Source organism: Platalea leucorodia (genome assembly GCF_965183815.1).
Source record: "Platalea leucorodia genome assembly, chromosome: 9".
NCBI classification, from domain to species: domain Eukaryota; kingdom Metazoa; phylum Chordata; class Aves; order Pelecaniformes; family Threskiornithidae; genus Platalea; species Platalea leucorodia.
The window spans coordinates 34762118-34780961 of NC_138831.1; the positions used below are offsets into that span (position 1 = coordinate 34762118).

The 18844-nt window shown below is 42.7% G+C and overlaps 2 protein-coding genes across 5 annotated transcripts; both read left to right on the forward strand.

Annotated features, from left to right (window-relative positions):
• Positions 1–678: 678 nt before the first annotated feature.
• TM2D3 (TM2 domain containing 3) lies at positions 679–6946 on the forward strand. 2 transcript variants are annotated; one of them, XM_082322143.1, is made up of 6 exons: positions 679–782; positions 1936–2034; positions 2891–3048; positions 3605–3779; positions 4360–4435; positions 5722–6946. In XM_082322143.1, the coding sequence occupies exons 1-6, from the start codon at positions 695–697 to the stop codon at positions 5885–5887; spliced, it is 762 nt and encodes a 253-aa protein (XP_082178269.1). In that variant the 5' UTR covers positions 679–694; the 3' UTR covers positions 5888–6946. The 2 variants fall into 2 exon arrangements, with proteins under 2 accessions (XP_082178269.1, XP_082178270.1); XM_082322144.1 differs by having other exon boundaries at positions 1939–2034.
• Positions 6947–7124: 178 nt separating this feature from the next.
• Positions 7125–17000, forward strand: MAPDA (N6-Methyl-AMP deaminase). 3 transcript variants are annotated; one of them, XM_082322011.1, is made up of 10 exons: positions 7125–7232; positions 8987–9117; positions 9650–9710; positions 10491–10578; positions 11159–11240; positions 12025–12151; positions 12857–12937; positions 13926–14064; positions 14571–14671; positions 16034–17000. In XM_082322011.1, the coding sequence occupies exons 1-10, from the start codon at positions 7173–7175 to the stop codon at positions 16223–16225; spliced, it is 1062 nt and encodes a 353-aa protein (XP_082178137.1). In that variant the 5' UTR covers positions 7125–7172; the 3' UTR covers positions 16226–17000. The 3 variants fall into 3 exon arrangements, with proteins under 3 accessions (XP_082178137.1, XP_082178139.1, XP_082178138.1); XM_082322013.1 differs by having other exon boundaries at positions 7183–7232; positions 7895–9117; positions 16034–16999; XM_082322012.1 differs by lacking the exon at positions 7125–7232 and adding an exon at positions 7752–8008 and having other exon boundaries at positions 16034–16999.
• The last annotated feature ends 1844 nt before the right edge of the window (positions 17001–18844 follow it).

Below are 18844 nucleotides of genomic sequence, written 5' to 3' on the forward strand. Positions count from 1 at the left end.
TGATTATCCCCTGCTTTTAAAAGAAAAGAAAAAAAGAATAATTTGCAGGAACAAGTGCTGGGAAAGCTTTCTGTTCCACTTTGCAGAATTAACATGCACTGTGGAGGGTGCTTTTTATGTGTATTTATTATTAATAATACATTTTATATATAAAATACCATGCTTTTAGGGACTACAGCCTCCACGATACACGTGATGTATTCAGACTGCAGAATTAACACTTTAGGGTTTTTTTTTACGGTGAATTTCTAGGTTTTGCAAACACATGTATGGTAAAAAGTTAGTCCTGTATCTGTGCCGCCGCCATGTAGGTTTTCAGATGACCTGCAGCAATGACAGATGTCATTGAAGGATATAAATGAATAAAAATAGCATAAATTAAAATGGGCTGCAGGGAGAAATGCGTGGGCCCAGGAGCGGGGGAGGGGAGCAGCGCGGCTGAGGGGCGGGCGCCGCCGGGACGCGTGACGTTTCGAAAGCCGCAGGCGGCCCGCAACGCCGGCAGCTGCAGCTGGCGGGGCGGGCCAGGCGCAGGGGCGGGCGGGCCGGGGCCCGGTCCGCCCGTGGCGCTGCCGGCCGGCGGCGGGGGCCCCCCCCCCCCCCATCCCCGGGCTGCCGAGGGGCCGGGCCCCGCGCGGGGCTCCCCGCCTCCCCGCCCCGCCCCTCGCCGGCAGCGGCGGAGCCGGCGGACAAGATGGCGGCGCTGGCGGGGCTGCGCGCCCTGCGGCGGCTCTGCGGCGTCGCGCTCTTCCTCTCCCAGCTCTACGTCCTCTCCGGCCGCGGTGAGCGCGGCCGCCGCCGCTTTGCCCGGGCTCCCCGAGGCCGAGGCGGGGCGGGTGGGGTGGGAGAAGGGGGGGCAGGGGAGGGAGCGGCCGCCTGCCTGCGGCCCCGCGGCCGGCTCGGGCGGGCCGGGCGCTCCAGCCCCCGGCTCGGCGGGGGAGGCGCGGCGGCGCCTCAGCGCCTCGCCTGCGGGTGGGGGCCGCTCTCCCCGGTGCCTTCAGCCGGTCCCCGGGGCGGGGGCTGAGCGCGCCCCTGGCGGGTCCGGCCTCTGAGCGGCCGGGCGGGGGAGGTGGCCGTGACCTCGCTCGGTGGAAGAAGCGTTGCCGCTTCCCTCGCCGGGCGGGGTGGAACCGGGTGCTTGGGGCATGGCTGGGTTCAGTCGTGCGCTGCAGCGCCGGTGCTTCGCGCTGAGATGCTCGGTGTTAGGACAAAAGACGGGCTGGGCCCCGCTCACCCGCTGCTCCGCGCTTACGTCGCCTCTTTTGTGCGTGCTCCTTGTCCTGAACTGCCTGCCATCCAAAGCGTACCTGGCGAGCAGCTGGGGAGGCAGGCGCGATGGACCTGCCTTCGTGCTTCCAGCCGGGCACGGCCCGCTCGGGGGGGTGGGGGTGTCTGTGTCTGTGTCTGTGTGTCCGTGTGTCCGTGCATTTGCGCTGCCTTACACGCTCGGGCACGGATCTGCCCGCCTCTCGGCTCTGCACAGCCCCAGTCCTTGGAATCGTGGGATTTGCGCAGAGACAAACGCGAAGTGCGTGCCCAAATACAGCCGCGGTTGCCCGCCAGTGCTTCTGCTCTAGCTTTCTGTCAAAGAACTAGCTGCGTTGCTTGATTAAATGGTTTTGTTCAGTAGCGAATACAGTGTAAAATCTGCTTTCTGAGCAATGTTTTTTAATTCTCAAGAATCAAAAAATATGATTGAATTGAAATAAACATGATTTCTTCTCTAAGAGGAAAGATTTACTTCTGATGCTCATTTTAATATTTAAGGTAAACATCCTACTATTTATAGAATAGGGAAACAGATGTTTATAATTTTTTTTATTCTCATTACACTTTCCACTTGTAATTTCACATCAGTGTGCTGAAATCAAACTGTGTCTGAAGATTAATTTTATTCTAGAAATATCACTTTCTCCGTATCTTTTTTTCTTGTAGCAGGATCTTTGATGACCACAAAGCATTCACAGCCACAGTCTACATTTGCAAAAAGTCTAACTTCAACAAGTACAAATACTCCCTATTTTAAAGCCACAGGTACAATATTATGTTGTTTCTTTCGTTTTTCTTCTGTGGACCTTTTTCCTCAGTGTCTTGAGTTTAACAGTAAAATTCTTGAATTACGTCTTAGAAACCTGTACATGCTTTCACAGTGGTAAAACACATTATAGTATAACACATTGTGAATTACTCTTCAATGACCTTAACAACTAGTTTGGATTATATAGTTAGAAAATCGGTCCATATAAGATCTTACAACTAGAAGACGACCGGTTAAACTGCCGTTGTGGTTCACGTGTTTTGCACCCTGTCAGGATGGTGGAAGTTCTCGAAAGACTCCAGCATTCTGCAAGAACTTGTTACTGTTCCCTGTGCAACATAAATACAGTTTTTTTAGCTAAGGGATGCGTCAGGATTGGCTGAAACGCTGTTCTTGCTAGTAATTTAAGAGGTGGTTCTGCGCACATGCAAACAGCAATGGCTGAGCTAGCTGTAAACAATTAGATCTGAACTAAAAGTAGGTTACGCGTGTCAACCTGCTTTTATACCTAAACTGATTACTTCCGCTGAGAAATACTGGCGGAGGCGGCACTAATCCGTGCTGAGCTCTGTTCTGGTGCTGTCCTGAAGCGTGCTGCTGTGCTGTCCTGGTCAGGACACCCGAGAGACCCTTGCAGGGTACCCCGCTGTGTCGTGTAGCTCACTTGACAGACACAGTGGTTCCCACAATGCAAACTCCTAATGCTGCTCGCTGTAGAAGGAAAGCCCTTTATGCAGTGTTGGTGCACGTGTGTGTATACATATGTATAAAAGAAAAACATACGTATATATATACTTTATATAGCTTTTTTTATTCGCTTTCTTAATTTTATTCACGTGTTTCACCTTTCAGAAAGTACAGAAATTCCACCTTATGTGACTAAATGTCCTAGCAACGGGCTTTGCAGTAGATTGCCACCAGACTGTATGACATGTAACACAAACTATTCCTGTGTATATGGGAAGCCGGCCACTTTTGATTGCAAAGTCAAGCCGCATGTTCATTGTGTTGTAAGTAACCTGTTACTTTATAACCCATATTTAATTTAATTAAACTGTGGCATCTAGTCATAAAATATAAAAAATTGTTTTCCGGGTTTTTACATAGGCAGTTTTGCAGGTCTGCGATGTAGTTAATCATTCAGCTGTAGGCCGTTGCTGAAGAAGCAGACCTACCCTTCTCTGTTTTCCATTTCTGGCATTGGATCTTTTTGTTATGCAGCCATGCAATTGAGTTGAATCAATTTGTTGACCAATCAAAACTGAACCATTTTGAGAGTGAGGAGGCTAAATATCTCTCAGAGCTGCAGGCTGATCTTTACAGGTGAGACTGAACGAGTCCTCCTTTTGGCAGTAGCCCTACGCTGGAGGAAGCAGTAATGTTAAACTGCGCATTAATAACTCTGTTTTCTAATGTTGATTTTCCTATTTGACTTGATTACATAGAGGTAGCAAAGAGGGTAATTGTTATTTTTCCCAAAATGTCTTTCCATTAAATGTAATTTGGTACTGCACACTGTGATTTTTTTTTTACTACTAGTGAAGTGATAATGCTGTCCGTTTATAGGATCAGAATAACCACGAGCAGGAGAACTTTACAATTAACATGACATGCCAGTTTTGCTGGCAGCTTGCAACAACTGATTATGTATGTACCAATTCTACAAACTGCATGACGGTTTCTTGTCCACGACAACGATATAATGCCACTTGTACAGTACGGGATCATATTCATTGTCTAGGTAAGGTGGGCTGAAACAGATTCTGTAAAGAAGCTTTTTTCCTAAAGAATTTCTGAACATTTTTTGTCATGGGTCAATACAATGATTGTTTATGTCCATTGCAGTAACAGCCTGCACCTTGATTAATCTATTGACAGTTTTATAGTTACATTTTGATTTTTAAGCATAATAGTGACATTTAACTGTAAACATTGGCTTTTAATGCTGTCGTATACCTTCACATGAGAGAAAATAGATCTGTTTCATTTTTGTCAGCCTCTGTGAATAAAACTAATTTGGACACCACTAATAGAATCAATATCAAATGTCTCAGTGGGGTAATTAAACAAAATTCATGCTGGTTTCACCCAACTAGTTTAATTTTCCCCTTATTTCTTCAGTGACCTTGCATGTTTTCTGATGCGGGACATAGACTGATGGAGGATATATATGCTTTTGTGTTGACGGTGTTTGTTTCGACTAATGTCAACCCTTTTAGACTCTTGTTAGAGAAATGCAGTATCTTCTTGCTTGTCATTTTCTTACTCATTATGTGCTCTTTGTTTGTTACATTAAGGTTTGAATGTTTTTTAATGTTTAGGTAATCGTGTCTTTCCTAAGATGCTCTACTGCAACTGGACCGGAGGTTATAAGTGGTCTACTGCCTTGGCACTAAGGTACATGAGAACTGTTAGATAAGGTCAAGCTAAAATAGATAATATTATTAGAAATAGATTAATTGTCTAGAAAATCTTTAGTTTGTGTGTTTTTCTGCTTGGCATTTTTTACTGGTGTACTTGAGTAACCAATAGTTCATATAGTCTAGCTTAGAATTCGGAGGTGTAGGCTGCCCGAAGATTTCATACGCAGCGATACTAGCTGTCTTCAGTAAATAGAGCTCGAGAGAAAACATTTACCCTGCTTCTGCATGGAATGTACTTTCTTCAGAGTAAACACCAGTGGTTCTTAGGCTTCACAAAGTGATCCATTTGCTGAGTAGAGAGGGCACGCTTGCTTTCATTCTGTATGGTATCAAATGAGGTGCAAATGCTCAAAAAACCTGCAGATTTATGTTTTTCTCCCAGTTTTTTATATGTTTTAAACAATGAGGACTGAAAATTGTCCAAATTACTTACTGGCATCTGAAATGAATGCAGCAGTTTCTGAATTGGATAGGTGTCGCTGAGCTGGCTATTTGGTATACGTAACATTTGTTACGGCTTCCTTCCCAACTGTAACAGCTGGAAATGCCTTAAGATGGAGTTTCTTGCATTTTAAATTATTAGGGAAGAGACCAGTGTAGCAGTGTTGAAAGAAACTATTTAGGTTATTTTTGGAATGTTAAGCCACTGGAGCACCACAGTAGCGATTTGAAAGTAACTGAAGTTCTCTTGGAGGTAAGACCTTTTTCATTAAGTTTTAATATTTCCAAAGTGGTTAATATGATCAATTAGGTAGTAAGACTCTCTGTTCCTGGAGCCAAAGACAGAATAAGACTCTGATGAAGAAAGTGATCTAACGCACTTTCCTTTATAGCAAGAGTTGTTCTCTCTGCCGCCAGCTGGAGAAACTTACTGTTGCCTTACTGCTGCATGGGGCTGAATAGAGCGTTTGGGTCTGTTTCTATAGCTTGGTTGTTGGGGTTTTTTTAGCTTCTGATAGCTTAGAAAAGTCAAAATACGTTTATAAATGTGAGAGTTGTGGTTTTTATTGCTTGTCATGAATGAAAAACTGTCAAGTCTCTGGGTAGTATTAATTAGCTACGAAATAGCGCTACTTCATCAAAAGCTGTCTCATTTAATAACCCAGTCAGCTCTTTTTGTGCAAAAACTGTATAGTTTCTTGACTGATGTAGAGCAAAACTATCGTCAGCTTGTGGGTATGTCAGAAAGAAGTGTGTATGGATACCCAAACTGAGTTCATCTAAAAATAATAATAACGAATTGTGTTTCTGTTCTTACAGCATCACCCTTGGTGGATTTGGTGCCGATCGTTTCTATTTGGGCCAGTGGCGGGAAGGTCTGGGAAAACTCTTCAGCTTTGGTGGACTGGGCATATGGACACTAATTGATGTGCTGCTAATAGGCGTTGGCTATGTGGGACCTGCAGATGGTTCTCTTTATATTTAAATGTGGGTGCAAGACCTTTCAGAGGGGAGTAGTTGCTTGGAAAGGGCTTTAAATAGACGAATGTAGAGATTTGAGCCTTTAAGGTAGAATGAAGAACGACTGTTCTTTTTATGTGCATATATTTTAATGTACAGTATCTGTACTTAGTTTGCCTTTAACTAAGGTAAAATAAAGGAGTGGATCACTGAGTAAGTTGAAATTCATTTTCTTCCTTCTATGGACATGCTGTTTTTCTATGAAAACAGTTGAACAGCTAACCAAATTCTGCACTGTGCTTGAACTTGGATGATCTGTCAAGCACCAAAGAGATGCAAACTAACTTGAATATTGAGTTGTTTACTTCATATTTGTATGCTTGAATTTAACTTTAAAGCTAACTTACCTAAATATGTCAGTAATATATTCTTTTTTCATGTTTGTGAGAGGATAATTTATTTGCCTGAATCACTCTAGCAGTATGTAGATCACCATGTTTTAGGATGTTAATTACATTCATCTCTCTTTTGGGATATAGCAAGAGCTAACATTTGCGTAGTGACTTGTCGGCTTAAAATTGCGGGGTTTTTAGAATTAGATTGCAGTAGCACTAAAATCTAAATATGAAATAATTGAAATAGGTTTTGGGATTGTTCCAGAATGTCTTTATTTTGGTTGGGTTTGACCTGCATATCGGTCAAAGGTACAACTCGTATTCCTGTGCTGGTAAGCTTGCCAAGCTCATTTTAAAAAAGGGTTGCCAATATAATCGGTGCGTTTATCCACTTACGGCTTTGTAACAAGCTAACGTAGCAAACTGTAGTGCCGTTAGGAAGAATCACTTCGTTGAGTTGACCGAAGCCCCCGAGGGTGGCTGCCCGCCTCCCGGCCCGGCGGCCTCTTGCCGTGCCCGCCCCCTCCCGCTGGGCTTGCACTGTCGCTTGTGTAGTACTGAGGTGCAGTCACTCTGAAAATCGTATCACGGGAATAAACTTGCACTTGGAGCTTTCATGGAGTTAAATGCTAATGGTGCCTCTTACGGCCTCGCCCTCGCCCTGCTGCGCCCGTCTGTCCGTGCGCCGCTGGGGGGCGGGGGGAGCGGCGGCTGCTGCCCCGCATCGGCGGGCTCGCCCGAGGCGGTGCCGCCCCCGGCTGGGGCGCGCAGAAGCGGGGCCCGGCTGCTGCCGGGGGCGGAACGCGGGCCCCGGGGGCGGAACGCGGGCCGCGGGGCCGGGCCGGGCCGGGCGGTGCCTCCGCCGAGCGCCCGGCCGCAGCCCGCAGCCCGCCCTCCGCCGGCACAGGCGCCGTCATGGCGGCGGAGCGGGAGCGGGAGCGGGAGCTGCGCTTCTACCGGCAGCTGCCCAAAGTGGTGAGCGGCGGGGGCGGCGGGGGCTCGGCTCGGCGGGGCGGGGCGGGGCGGGAGGGGGCGGTGAAGCAGCCGGCGGCGGCGGGGGGCCCCTGCCTGTGCCGCGGGTGCGGGCCCGGGCGGCCCCGGGCGCTGCTCGCCGGTGCGGGAGCCCGCGGTGCCGGCGGCCTCGGGCGGGAGCGGGGGCTGAGGCTGAGGGGCTGACGGACGGACGGACGGACGGACAGACAGCTGCCGTTTTCTCAGAGTTTTTATCGAACGTGCACTTTCTCTGAGGTCCTTTATCCCACAGGAAAATGCGGTAGGTGCTTGCCTGGCCAGCTCGTTTGCGGTTCTTAGTGTCTGGTCTTCTTCCAATTAAATCAATTGAGCATCTTTTTTTTTTTTTTTTTTTTTGTCCTGTTTTTCGCCGAGGCTAGCCCAAGAAGTCTGTCTCAGATAACCCTTTTTTTTCCACGTCCCGAAGGGTGTGCCTTACTTTTAGCGTATCTGTGCTATCCTTTGCTACGTGTTACTGCATTTTTATCGGTGTGGCCGTTCTGGACTTGCAAAACAGCAAATGGCACGTACTGTGGCGGAGAGCTGATCCTGTAAAGGCACAGGTGCAGAATCAAAACCACATCAAATCACACCATCCTTGTATTCTCATGCTCCTTTTCTGTAAGATGTTTTTCAGGGTTCGTGTTTGATGTCTAACTGAATTCTGTGAGGTATTTCACTTGTCAGACTGAAGAATTTAATGCAGTAATAGTATGTACCTGGTTTGATTTCCACACGCGGTAAGCAGCCATAGCTCCCGGTGGTTCGTTGGAGTTGTGCACCTTCCCAGTTTAAGATAATCTGGCCCCTTTTCCTCTGCTTGTGAACTTAGTACTTTGAAATGGGAATCTGAAATACACTACTTCACAAAATTAAAATAATTAAATCTTGAAGGAGTTACAATTTCAACATGTTTTCCAGTCAAAGGCTTGAAAAAAATATTTCTCCAGTTTTTCTTTTCCCAGTGGGAAGGGATGCGTCCCGGGGGGGCGAGGGGGTGGGTAACAAAGCAGGTGCTTTGCAGATAGGTTTTGAAGGAGCTGGGAGGGCACTCGGGACCTGTTCCATACGTTGGGAGCCAAGAGATGGTCAGAAGGAGCAAAGGTGAGGTGAGGAATGGAGCTGAGGATCCCAGGTTTGGACCCCAAAGGTGGGCTGTCAAGAGAACGTCAGGCAGAAAGCAGTCTCTGACAAAGGAGGGCAATTACTCCAGTTGCTGTTAATGGGTAGAGGTAGCATCTTGTTGGATTTCTGGTGTGAGTTAAAGCTGCAAAGTATGAAAAAAAGAAAGGTGAGTGGATATACAGATGTTGCTCTTTTCAAACAATGTCCACGTACATTGCAGTGGATGGGGAAAGAGTTCTTGAATCCCTATTACACTTTTCTTAACGCTGAGGCGGCGGTTCGCGTCCTCCTCCCCTTGAATCGCACCGCTCCGGCAGTGAGCGGGAGAGCCCTTTTTCGGCTGTGCTCCCCCGGAGCTCAGCGCTAGCAGCAGCCTGCCAAGGGAGAAGGCGCAAAGAGGACAGTCCCAGTTGAACCGCTGCGTGCAAAAGCCGCAGGAAACAATTATTAGCCAAACACAGAGACAACTGTTGCCTTATTTTCAAACTCAGAGTGAAGCGATAATGTAGGATACAAGAACAGTAACACAAACAAGATGTGGAAACCGCCCTTTTCACCGGACACAAATCCATAGGATTTTATTTTTTCTCTAGGAACTTCATGCTCATTTGAACGGCTGTATCAGTTCTGCCACTATGAAGAAACTTATGGCCCAGAAGCCGTACCTTCAGATCCAGAATGGAATGACTGTGATTGACAAAGGAAAGAAGAGAACCTTAGATGAGTGAGTGTATGCCTGTGCGTGATGAATGTTTACCGAGTGTCTTTTAATGAAGTTCAAAACAGAGAAATGTATGGCCTTATACACTGACTGCAGAAAATACATTTTCAAGTTTTAGTTACAGTACAGTCTGTTAGATTTTTTGCTACTTGTATCTATAGAATAACTTCTTAGATGTTTGCAGACCAAATGGAAATCTCGTGTTGATTAATTCCCTTTTTAAAGGATTGAAAATTTTCACTTGTAGCATATGCTTTTCAGAGAAAATTGACTCGTATAGTTTCCTTTTTTGGAAACTTCATGTTTTCCTTTGTGCTTCAAAAAGCTTTGTGGTAATAATGATAGTTTCTGTTGCAAATGCATTGTTAGCATCTAAAATCAGAAATCGCCATTCAGATGGTCTTTGTATTTTAAGCTACAAGCTGGTTAACCGAGCATAATGAGTACATGTTTTCAAAGTGTAGGTTTTTTTTTTTTGAGTACTCATTTTACTGTTCAACATTTGTCCAGTCTATTTTTTAACTTTTTATTTTAGATGTTTTCAGATGTTTCAGATCATCTATCAGATTACCACTAGGACTGAAGATATTTTACTGGTAAGTTAATTAAAAGTTCACTTAAAACAAGCAAGCAATACACGCAGTCAGAATTAGTTGGATTAACAGCATTGGATTCCAAGTAACAATATGAACAACGGTCCCTTCAATCAGAGGTCAGAATTATTGTTGTAAAACACATTAATTTAGAAACACAGGATTTTATATAAGTTCTACATTTAATTTTTGTGAAAGCAGTGAGCTTTGAATATGGTGGTCGTTATGACCACTGAGATGCTTGGGCTGATGATGTCTGAAAAGTGTGATGTCTGTTCATTGTTACCAAAGCTTTGATTTACCGTAGTCTCCTGTTTCTTCTGTGGTTCATTACATACCAAAGCTACAGAACTAGAGTTGCCCTTTGTTCACCTCGGGTTACAAAAGCGTCAAGGAGAACTGTTGTGTGATCAAAATAGGGAGCAGAAAGTGGTGTAGTGTCATCTTCTTTCCTTCTGTAAAGGGGCTTGTAGGCAGCCTGTTAAACTTACAGAAAGGTACGGTAGCTGTGAAAGGGGTTTTGACTGCAGCAGTTGCAGGGTATTCTTGTTCAGATGAGGAAATTCTCATTTGTCCTAACTCTCTTTAGTATCACTGAGGGAACTTAAGGTACCCTCTGTGGGGCAGTATTGCCAGAGGTGGAGAGCGCTGAAAACACATCGGGCCTGAAAATTTTGCAAGTGTTTCACACCAAAAGATATCTGGGTCTTTTAGTTGTAAAGGAAAATATAACCAATTACCAGCATTACTTTCATGATGTTGAACACACTGCTTCTTGATCAGATAACTAAAGATGTTATTAAAGAATTTGCTGATGATGGTGTCAAGTACCTGGAACTGAGGAGCACTCCTAGAGAAGAAAAGTCCACAGGTACGGTCTGTTCTGGTTTTTAATTCGTAAGTCTGATGTGCTATAAAACTTAGTTAAGACTATGTTAATAACAAGTAAAGTCAAATTTAGTTGGTTCAGTAAAAATCTACTTTAAATATAAAAGCAAAGATTTAACCATGTAAAAACATGTCACTTTATTCTTAGATTTTTGAGGACAAAAATGTGTTGGTTATAACTCCACTACCCAAGAATTTGGGTTATTCACTTTAGTATGACATCTGAGTCTGGTAATATTTTTAATAGCTGATATAATTTCTTTTTGTTACTTTGTTTTTTATTTTCTTTTAGATGTGGTTTAATAGGAACACATAAGAGAAGTCCTGTTGCTACTCTTTGGTTGGCACTAAGTTATTTTCTTTCTTCCAGATGGTTAGGAGGAGGCTTAATTCAAATGTATGCTTCAAAGTAAAGCTATATTTATAAACAGAACTGTATAGATTAGAAGACTATGGACTAAAATCAAAGGTGCAAAATGAAACTTAGGAGGCTAGAGCTGGGTCTGCAACATAATAAAATGAATTCAAATATGTTTATTCCAAATGTGTACATGTGTTTGTAGGTATGACCAAAAGGATGTATGTTGAAACTGTACTTGAGGGTATAAAGCAGTGTAAAGAAGAAGGCTTGGATATAGATGTAAGGTAAATAAAGCACATGGAGTACCTCTGTTTCAAGGTCTTGCGTAGCCTGATGCTTGGTCATGGTTTGCAGAGAGGTTTACGAACCATCAGTGTAGGAAAGAAAATTGTGCTTAAACTAGACTACATGGAACGGAAACAGGTAATTCATATGGAAACCCGAATTGTTATCTTGCCTTTTTCCTGATAGAGAATGAAACTGGGTAAAGCTTTTCAGCTCTAAGACTGTCCATTCTCTGCAACATTTTCAGGAAAAGCAGTGTTTTTGATGGAAATTGCATTAAAGAGTCCTTTCTCACAGCTTAGATTCATTGCAAAGATTTTGCTTGCGTAGCTGTACAGGCAGCCTGCTGTAAAGGAGAGGTGGTCCTAACCAGCAGGCAAGTTTCAGAAGGTGTCAGTGGTTGCGTGAGGCAGTCTGCTTGCCTGTCTCTTACACTCTCAGTAGCAACCCTTGTTAGATTTATTTGTGGATGCTGAAGAGCTCTCATTCTTCACGTGTGCTCCTCTGAGAGGTTGCTCGCCTGATAGTGCAGGCAGCAAATGTGCAGTGTGTTGTTCCCTGCCCTGCCTCTCACCGTGGCTGTTGCATTTCACAGCCTAACGGATTTATCTAAGTTGTGTCCCTCTGCACTCCGGTACCTTCATTCCTTGAACAGTTTCCTATACAAATACTCTTTATGCTCAGCCGTGAAAGATGTGAAGTGCCATTTTTGTTGGTATCAGATTTATTGGTCTCCTGATATTACAGCTTGTATTTAACTTAATACGTACGTTTCTATCCTAGATTGTTAATAGCCATAAATAGAAGAGGTGGCCCGGCAGTTGCTAAGCAGACCGTTAAACTTGCTGAAGAGTTCCTTCTTTCCACTGATGGGGTTGTAGTAGGACTTGACCTCAGTGGCGATCCCACCGTAAGTTTTTGTTTTGCTTTGCTCTGTTCTTGAGGAGAAATACATAATGTTGTGTAACAGCAAGCGGTTCTAATCATGCTTTGTTGTTACAAGTTTTTGTCCGATGTTTGTTGCTAGTTTGAATGGATTGCTCATAATCTTGATACCAGGTTAATCCCTGTTGCTGTAAGGGACAGAGACTCTAACAAAGAATCAATAGATTAATATATGACACTGAAAAAAGAGCCACTGAAAAGCAGTGTTTATCTGGGAAGTGTCCATTACTAAATTGTCCCAGTCAGATTGACTGGGCTGAGGCAAGTTAAATAATATTGCAGGCTGCCACTAGTTTAAATTTTGTTTAGACACACCAAATGCTTATTGCATATTAAGAAAGCAAAAATGTTTGAGGATAGCTGTCAAGTTGAAATGAAGTAGCTCTAGGTGATAGTTGTAGAAAGGATATCAAAATCAAGACAATTGCCTTTGTCAGCGTTGAGCATTGTCTGAACTACTGACATTTCACCAGTTGGTCTAAATTGTGCCCATATAGCAGGACATTATGTGACTTGCTGCATTCAGAACTGAAGTAATGGGAAAAGAGAAACAATTCAGTGTAACTGTATTTGAATTAAGTATTTTGATATTGCTAGACTTCTTAATTATTGTGACGGGAGGAGTTTTGTAAAGCAAGCTGTAGAATGGTGATGTGTTTCTGTCTTCAAGGCAGGACATGGTCAAGACTTTTTGGAACCACTTTCAGAAGCAAAAAAAGCAGGTCTAAAGCTGGCGTTGCATCTTTCAGAGGTAAAAGTCTGCTTTATTTTGGTCCTTTTCTGTAATTCCCGTTTTATAAAAACCTTGATGAAACTAAAATTAACTTCTGTGCCTTTTGAACTTCTCAGGCCAAAGTAGTAATGGTTTGGGGTGTTTTGACAAGAGAGAAGAAAACAAGGAGAACTATTCAACAATCTGTTTGAATCAGAACTGGCAAACTATTTCTCACTGTACTGTATTGGGGGGTTAGGTGTGAATTTGAAAATGAGTAACATTCCAAGAGACCCACTGTTTTCTTCCAGGTATTTTATCAGAAGCCATGTATAGTAAAATTTGCCCGTTTTCATGAGTAGTTCTGTTAGCTCTGCTTGTATCAGTGGAAAAAGTTGGGCCTCTCCATACGATCTGTTGAAAGGGCTGAAGTTTACTCTGATGAGTCTGATAAATACTGAAAATATTTTTATTTCTTCAGGAAATTAAGCATAATATGTGATGTCAGAGGCCTATTTATACTTGTTTCTGTTTCATTAAGGAGGTTTTTGCAGGATATTCCTGCATGCTTCTCTGAAAATATATTTCTTAATGCTTCAGTGGTCTTTTGGTTTTGTTTCCTTTTGGTTGGTTGGTTGGTTGGTTTTGGCTAAGTTCTTCATGCACCATTTTTTTAATCCCTGTGTAAAACAAGTGTTAAAGGTTGTCTTGACAGGGTCGTTTTGAAACGGAAGCATACAAAGCTGATTTGAGGCCTCCAACTGAAAGTACTTCAGAACTGCAAATAGCAACTATCTGTTTTTACATAACAGTTCAGGATTATGGCTTCGTCGGTTTGTAATTCCAAGTTGAGAGTCGCTTTCATGCACTACTTCTGTCTTTACAGGGTAGTAATGCAGATATTTAGTCTCACTAATGCTTTCTTTTGGATAAGATATTCTGTGAAAATAGAACTGGAAGTCCATTGTAATTATTTAATGTGCTGTTTTATGCTGCCTTGACTGAATGTAAAATGTATCCTCTCTAGATTCCAAATCAAGAAGAGGAGACCAAAATTCTCCTGGGCCTGCCTCCTGACAGAATTGGACATGGAACATTTCTCAACTCTGCAACAACAGGTTCAGAAGAGTTAGTGCCTCTTGTTCGACAGAATCATATACCTATTGGTAAGAAAAAAAGTTAAGCAAGTTACTTGGTGATCTCTAGGTTTCAGAATATCGTATGTGCTGCTGATCTAGTAACTCTGGTTTGTCTTTGACCAGAGGTGACTTAGAAAAACGTGGCAGTGTACGTGAGAGAACAGCCTGTAAAGGTACACTGGTAACGCTTTTGTGTATTTGACGTATTTGTGGCAGCAGACAACAACTGATGTCTTGGATGAAAACAAAACCTAATCATAACTTTCACTTACCGTGCAAGGCTGTGTGGTGTTTCTCTATCTGGTTTGTAAGCTCCCTAAATTTTATACCCAGCCGGTAGTTAAGAAGAAATTGATTACCAAACTTTCCTCAGAACATATTACTGAATATTTGAAGCATAGAAAATCAAGGAAATAACAATAGCTGATTTTAATTTTCATTCAGGAACAGAAAGAAGTCAGTTAATGTGTCAAAAACATAACATGTCTTTTGTTTTGATACATATATCCTTGTTTCTTCTTTTTTTCCCTTAGAACTTTGCATGACCTCAAACATCAAAACTCAGACAGTGCCTTCCTGTGACAAACACCATTTTGGATACTGGTACAACATGGGCCACCCGGCAGTGCTTTGTGTAAGTTTTTTGATATTAACCACGTATTTAGGCAAAGAGCCAAACTAGTGTGAAACTGGAGAAGTATATCTCCTTTTGTGGATCAGAGCTGACTTACTAACAATTTCTGACCTTGCAGCAAATCATCTGCTGATAGGAAATCCTAATGTTCTGTTTGAGAAATGCTTGTAATACAAATGGGAATTTTTAGTATTTGTCTTGGTTTTATCGTAAAGCCAGACCTTTTTTTCTGTGTAGGGAAGATGATCAGCTGTGCATGCAATGAACTTCTTAACTGTTTGCATACTGACAGATTTCTCTTAAACGTATTGGTCCAGTGCTTGCATTTAAGCTTGTGCTTACCTGGGTATTTATCGTGCTGGATGAGAGTTCCTGAGTTCTCTTGACAGCTAATTAAGGTCCTTAAATGTTGAGGTGCCAAGTACTTTTGCCGGCCTTGGCAGGATTTTACTATCAACCTGTTGGTTTAACCCCTGTAATTTGTAGCATTGTCCAAGCGTGTGTATATATATATTAGAGCGTTGTGCTTATTATTCAAGTAAGTCTCAATCCTTTACTGTATAAAGTATTTACTACTGCGTTTGAACTCTCTTGTATTAGGTGAAAAATAATTCCTGATTAGAGATTATTTCTGAGATTTTCAATTGTGAAAAGTCTAGATAACCCATGAAGTCACGTAAGAGAGCAGTTTACCCACAAAGGCCTATAAAAACAAGAGTAGTAGAAGGAGGAGATAATACAGTGTCTGACGTTTACCAGGACATAGTTAGCATTCTTCTCTGTGGGGACACAAGGACTCTGAGTTGCAGATGGGTAATCTCATTAACCCTGAAATAATCCTAACTTGCTCCTTTTAGATGAATAATCTTTAGGTGGCTTTTGATCATGTTTTTGATGCTAGCCCAGTACTTCAGTCAGTATCAAGAAATTACTCTAGTTGACACTAAGTACGGAGAGTGAGACAGTTTCGTCCCTGAAGATGTAAGAACAGAGAGTATGCTCTAGTTCCCGGGTCTGAGGAAAGGGAAGAGAGGAATAAGGAGATGCGCACATACTGACATAGCTTGCATGTGTGCAGCATTTGATAGCCATCTTTCTAGCAATTTTAATAGGAAATCCTATTTTCCTGATAAATTGTGCCATCACTTTAAGAGGTTTTCTTGTATGTTTGAATGATTAATTAATTTTGAGTGAAAATACGGCAAATAAAGTATGAAATAATTACCAACAGATGAAAGAACCATGGAATAAAGTGTGAAACAGCAAGATAAAACTGGTTTGTAATGTGTAGAAAAACCCCTTTTTGATGTAGAGGAACTAATTTAAACTTTTTTTTTTTCTTTTCTTTCAATTTAACTCCAGACTGATGATAAAGGCGTCTTTGCAACAGATCTGTCACAAGAATACGAGCTGGTTGCAAAAACATTTAATCTGACTCGATCACAGATGTGGGATCTTTCCTATGAATCAATCAACTATATCTTTGCTTCAGGTGTAGTAAAATCAAAGCTAAGGGAACAGTGGTGTAAACTGAAGCCAACTCTGTTTGATTAATCGATGGGTTGTTCTAAACAGCTCGGGTGTGTTAGCTTAGTTAAGAAGCATTTTTTTACTGAAGTCCCTGGCTTTTTTCAGACTTCAGGTTTACAAATCCAGCCCATAAACAGTGCCTGTGCAAAACGAAGACGACAGGAATGCATCCTCTCTTAGTGTGCTTTCGCAGTTGGCAAAGGGCTGTCAAACCAGTCACTAAGATCCCAAATGTGTCGTCACATCGTTCCTCTCCAGTTGATAGGACATTTTTTAAAAATACTTAGTTGAAATGTGTCATCATACTACGAACATTTGAGAGTCAGAACAAAATAAAGGCACAACTGTTAGGGTTTCAGATGCCTCTGTTGGCAACATTGCGCCAAGCAGTTTGTGTGTATGGTGCGTATATTTGGTTTTTTGTATTGTTTTTAAACAGAAGTTTTGAGCAATTGATTGAATGTGAAGACAGAAACAAACTCAGGGAGAACGAAATATTTGTCGCAAAGGAAATATTGCATCTGTTTTTATTGGCGTACGTGTAGGACTGAAGCCTGCTGTGGATTGTGTAGCGTATGCGGTGGTGCCTACTGATGCACTCGGCACCTGTAGTATTTGAAGTTGGGAATCTTGAACGCCTCAGCAAATTGTGAGCTACTTGGGGGAAATGGTCTAATTCTTAAAATGCTTTTTATAATTGCTGCTTGTTTCTGGTAAAAAAGCAATAAAAATAGCCTCAATCTCCATGTTTTCAAAACCACTACTTCCAGTGCGCACGCGTGTGAGTTCCACAGAGGCGAAGTGCGGGGAGCCTGCGGCAGGGTTCGTAAGGGGGAGCCCCCGGGGCGCACCCGCTGTCCGCTCTGGGAGCGGAGGGTGCTCCCTGGCTCCGGCAGCGACGGGGTTCGCTCCGCCCGTCTCTGCGCGCGTGCGTGTGCATTTTCATACCGAGATCTCCAAATGTATGTGAACACATACGTGCAACAGTATCTACTACTAGATACTGGTAGCTCGCGCAGGAAGTATCCAGAGAGACGGTATTTCATACCTGGAATATTTTTACATTGATTGATTAAACAAGCAACCATTCTGGGCTCTACAAGGAACACTGATGATAAATACAATGATACAAAAGCTGTTCGTGACTTCCGTTTTGGTCTTTTGTAGTGAAATCAGCACAAAGTAGTTGTTCTGGCTCCAAAGTGGCAGTAAGAAACAAAAAGGGAAAATAAAAAAAAAAAAAGGCAGGCAGGGGGCAGGATAGCAAAGAAGTTGGCACGTCTGTCTGGCTACCTGGGGTTTCCACAGAATGTTTTCTGAGCAGAAAGCATTACTTTTGGAGATTGGGGAGGGGGGGGGGGAAATTATGTGAAGCAGAACTGTGGTTTTACATATTCTTATCTGAACTCAGAGTAAGACCTCCTGCTGACTTTTTACTTATAAACGGTACTTTAAATTACTTCCCAAATAGTTTCACTGCTCACAGCACCTTTCATTGTTTGATCAAGTTGCATTATCACTTGCTGTTGGATAAAGTTTGTCTGTATTTTCTTTCTACAAAAATAATTATTGCAGTAAATGTAGTGAATTCTTTCTCCTTTCTTATTGGAAAGGTCTGCAAAGACAGGCTGAGCAGCTTTCTGGAATGTTACAGTTATGTATATCTTAGTCTCAGGACAAGTGGGCCTACGCGCAAGTGAGATGGCATTCTCTTGTAAAATAAGCTGCTATAGTAGTATAAGTTATGGTCTTCTAATAACTCTGCAATAACATAGTATTTGGTTTATTAGTGAAGAAAAACTGTCGACTTCCTGTTTATTTACTCAGGGCTCATCCTCAGTGTTCATTTTATCTGTCACGTCTAAAGCTTTAGAATCTAAAGTAGTGTCTGGTGAGGTTTTTAGTTTCAAACCGCTGGTGTCATACAGACGTAAGTTTGATTTTTAAGGTTTACCTGTTGAACGTAACATGTAGGTGTGCTCATTCAGAGAGCGTAGCCCTGGTAAACGCTGCCATTTTCAACTTCCTATTTTTCCTGCAAGCAGTCTTCGAGATTTTTAACATTATGGACTGTTACAGTTCTCAATATTTCCATTTAATTGACTTCTGTGTTTCATCAAAATACTGCCTTGCATCAGCTGTAGTGCTGCCCCCAAACAGTGTGGTACGTGACGACACACGGATGCTGCGTAGTTTTGTAATGAAAAAACCAACCAACTTCCCTGATTATTAATGAAACAACAGTGTTCTGGATACATAGCGAAGCAGTGCTGTTACACGTAATCTAGAGTTATGGAATCACTCTTCTGAAGACACTGTACTTACCCTGTCACTTAGATACTTGCAGATCCACTGCTGATTTAAAGCCTCCCCACACACTTTGCGTTTCACAGTATGAATAGTGACTCAGCTGGTAACGGGAGGTAACTGGGAGGATTCCGTCTGTGTGAAGTAAAAGAACCAGGAATGTATTTGGGCGGCTAAAGAATGATACACAGAACCGGGGGAGTTCTGTATATTGGTTTCTAACTGTGTGTTACTGCAGGTAGTTACACTGCAGAGGCGTTACGCTTAGCGTGGAAATGAAAGTTGGAAAGGATGGGGAAAAGTTTTGGAATGAAGAACCATCATCTGATGGGAACT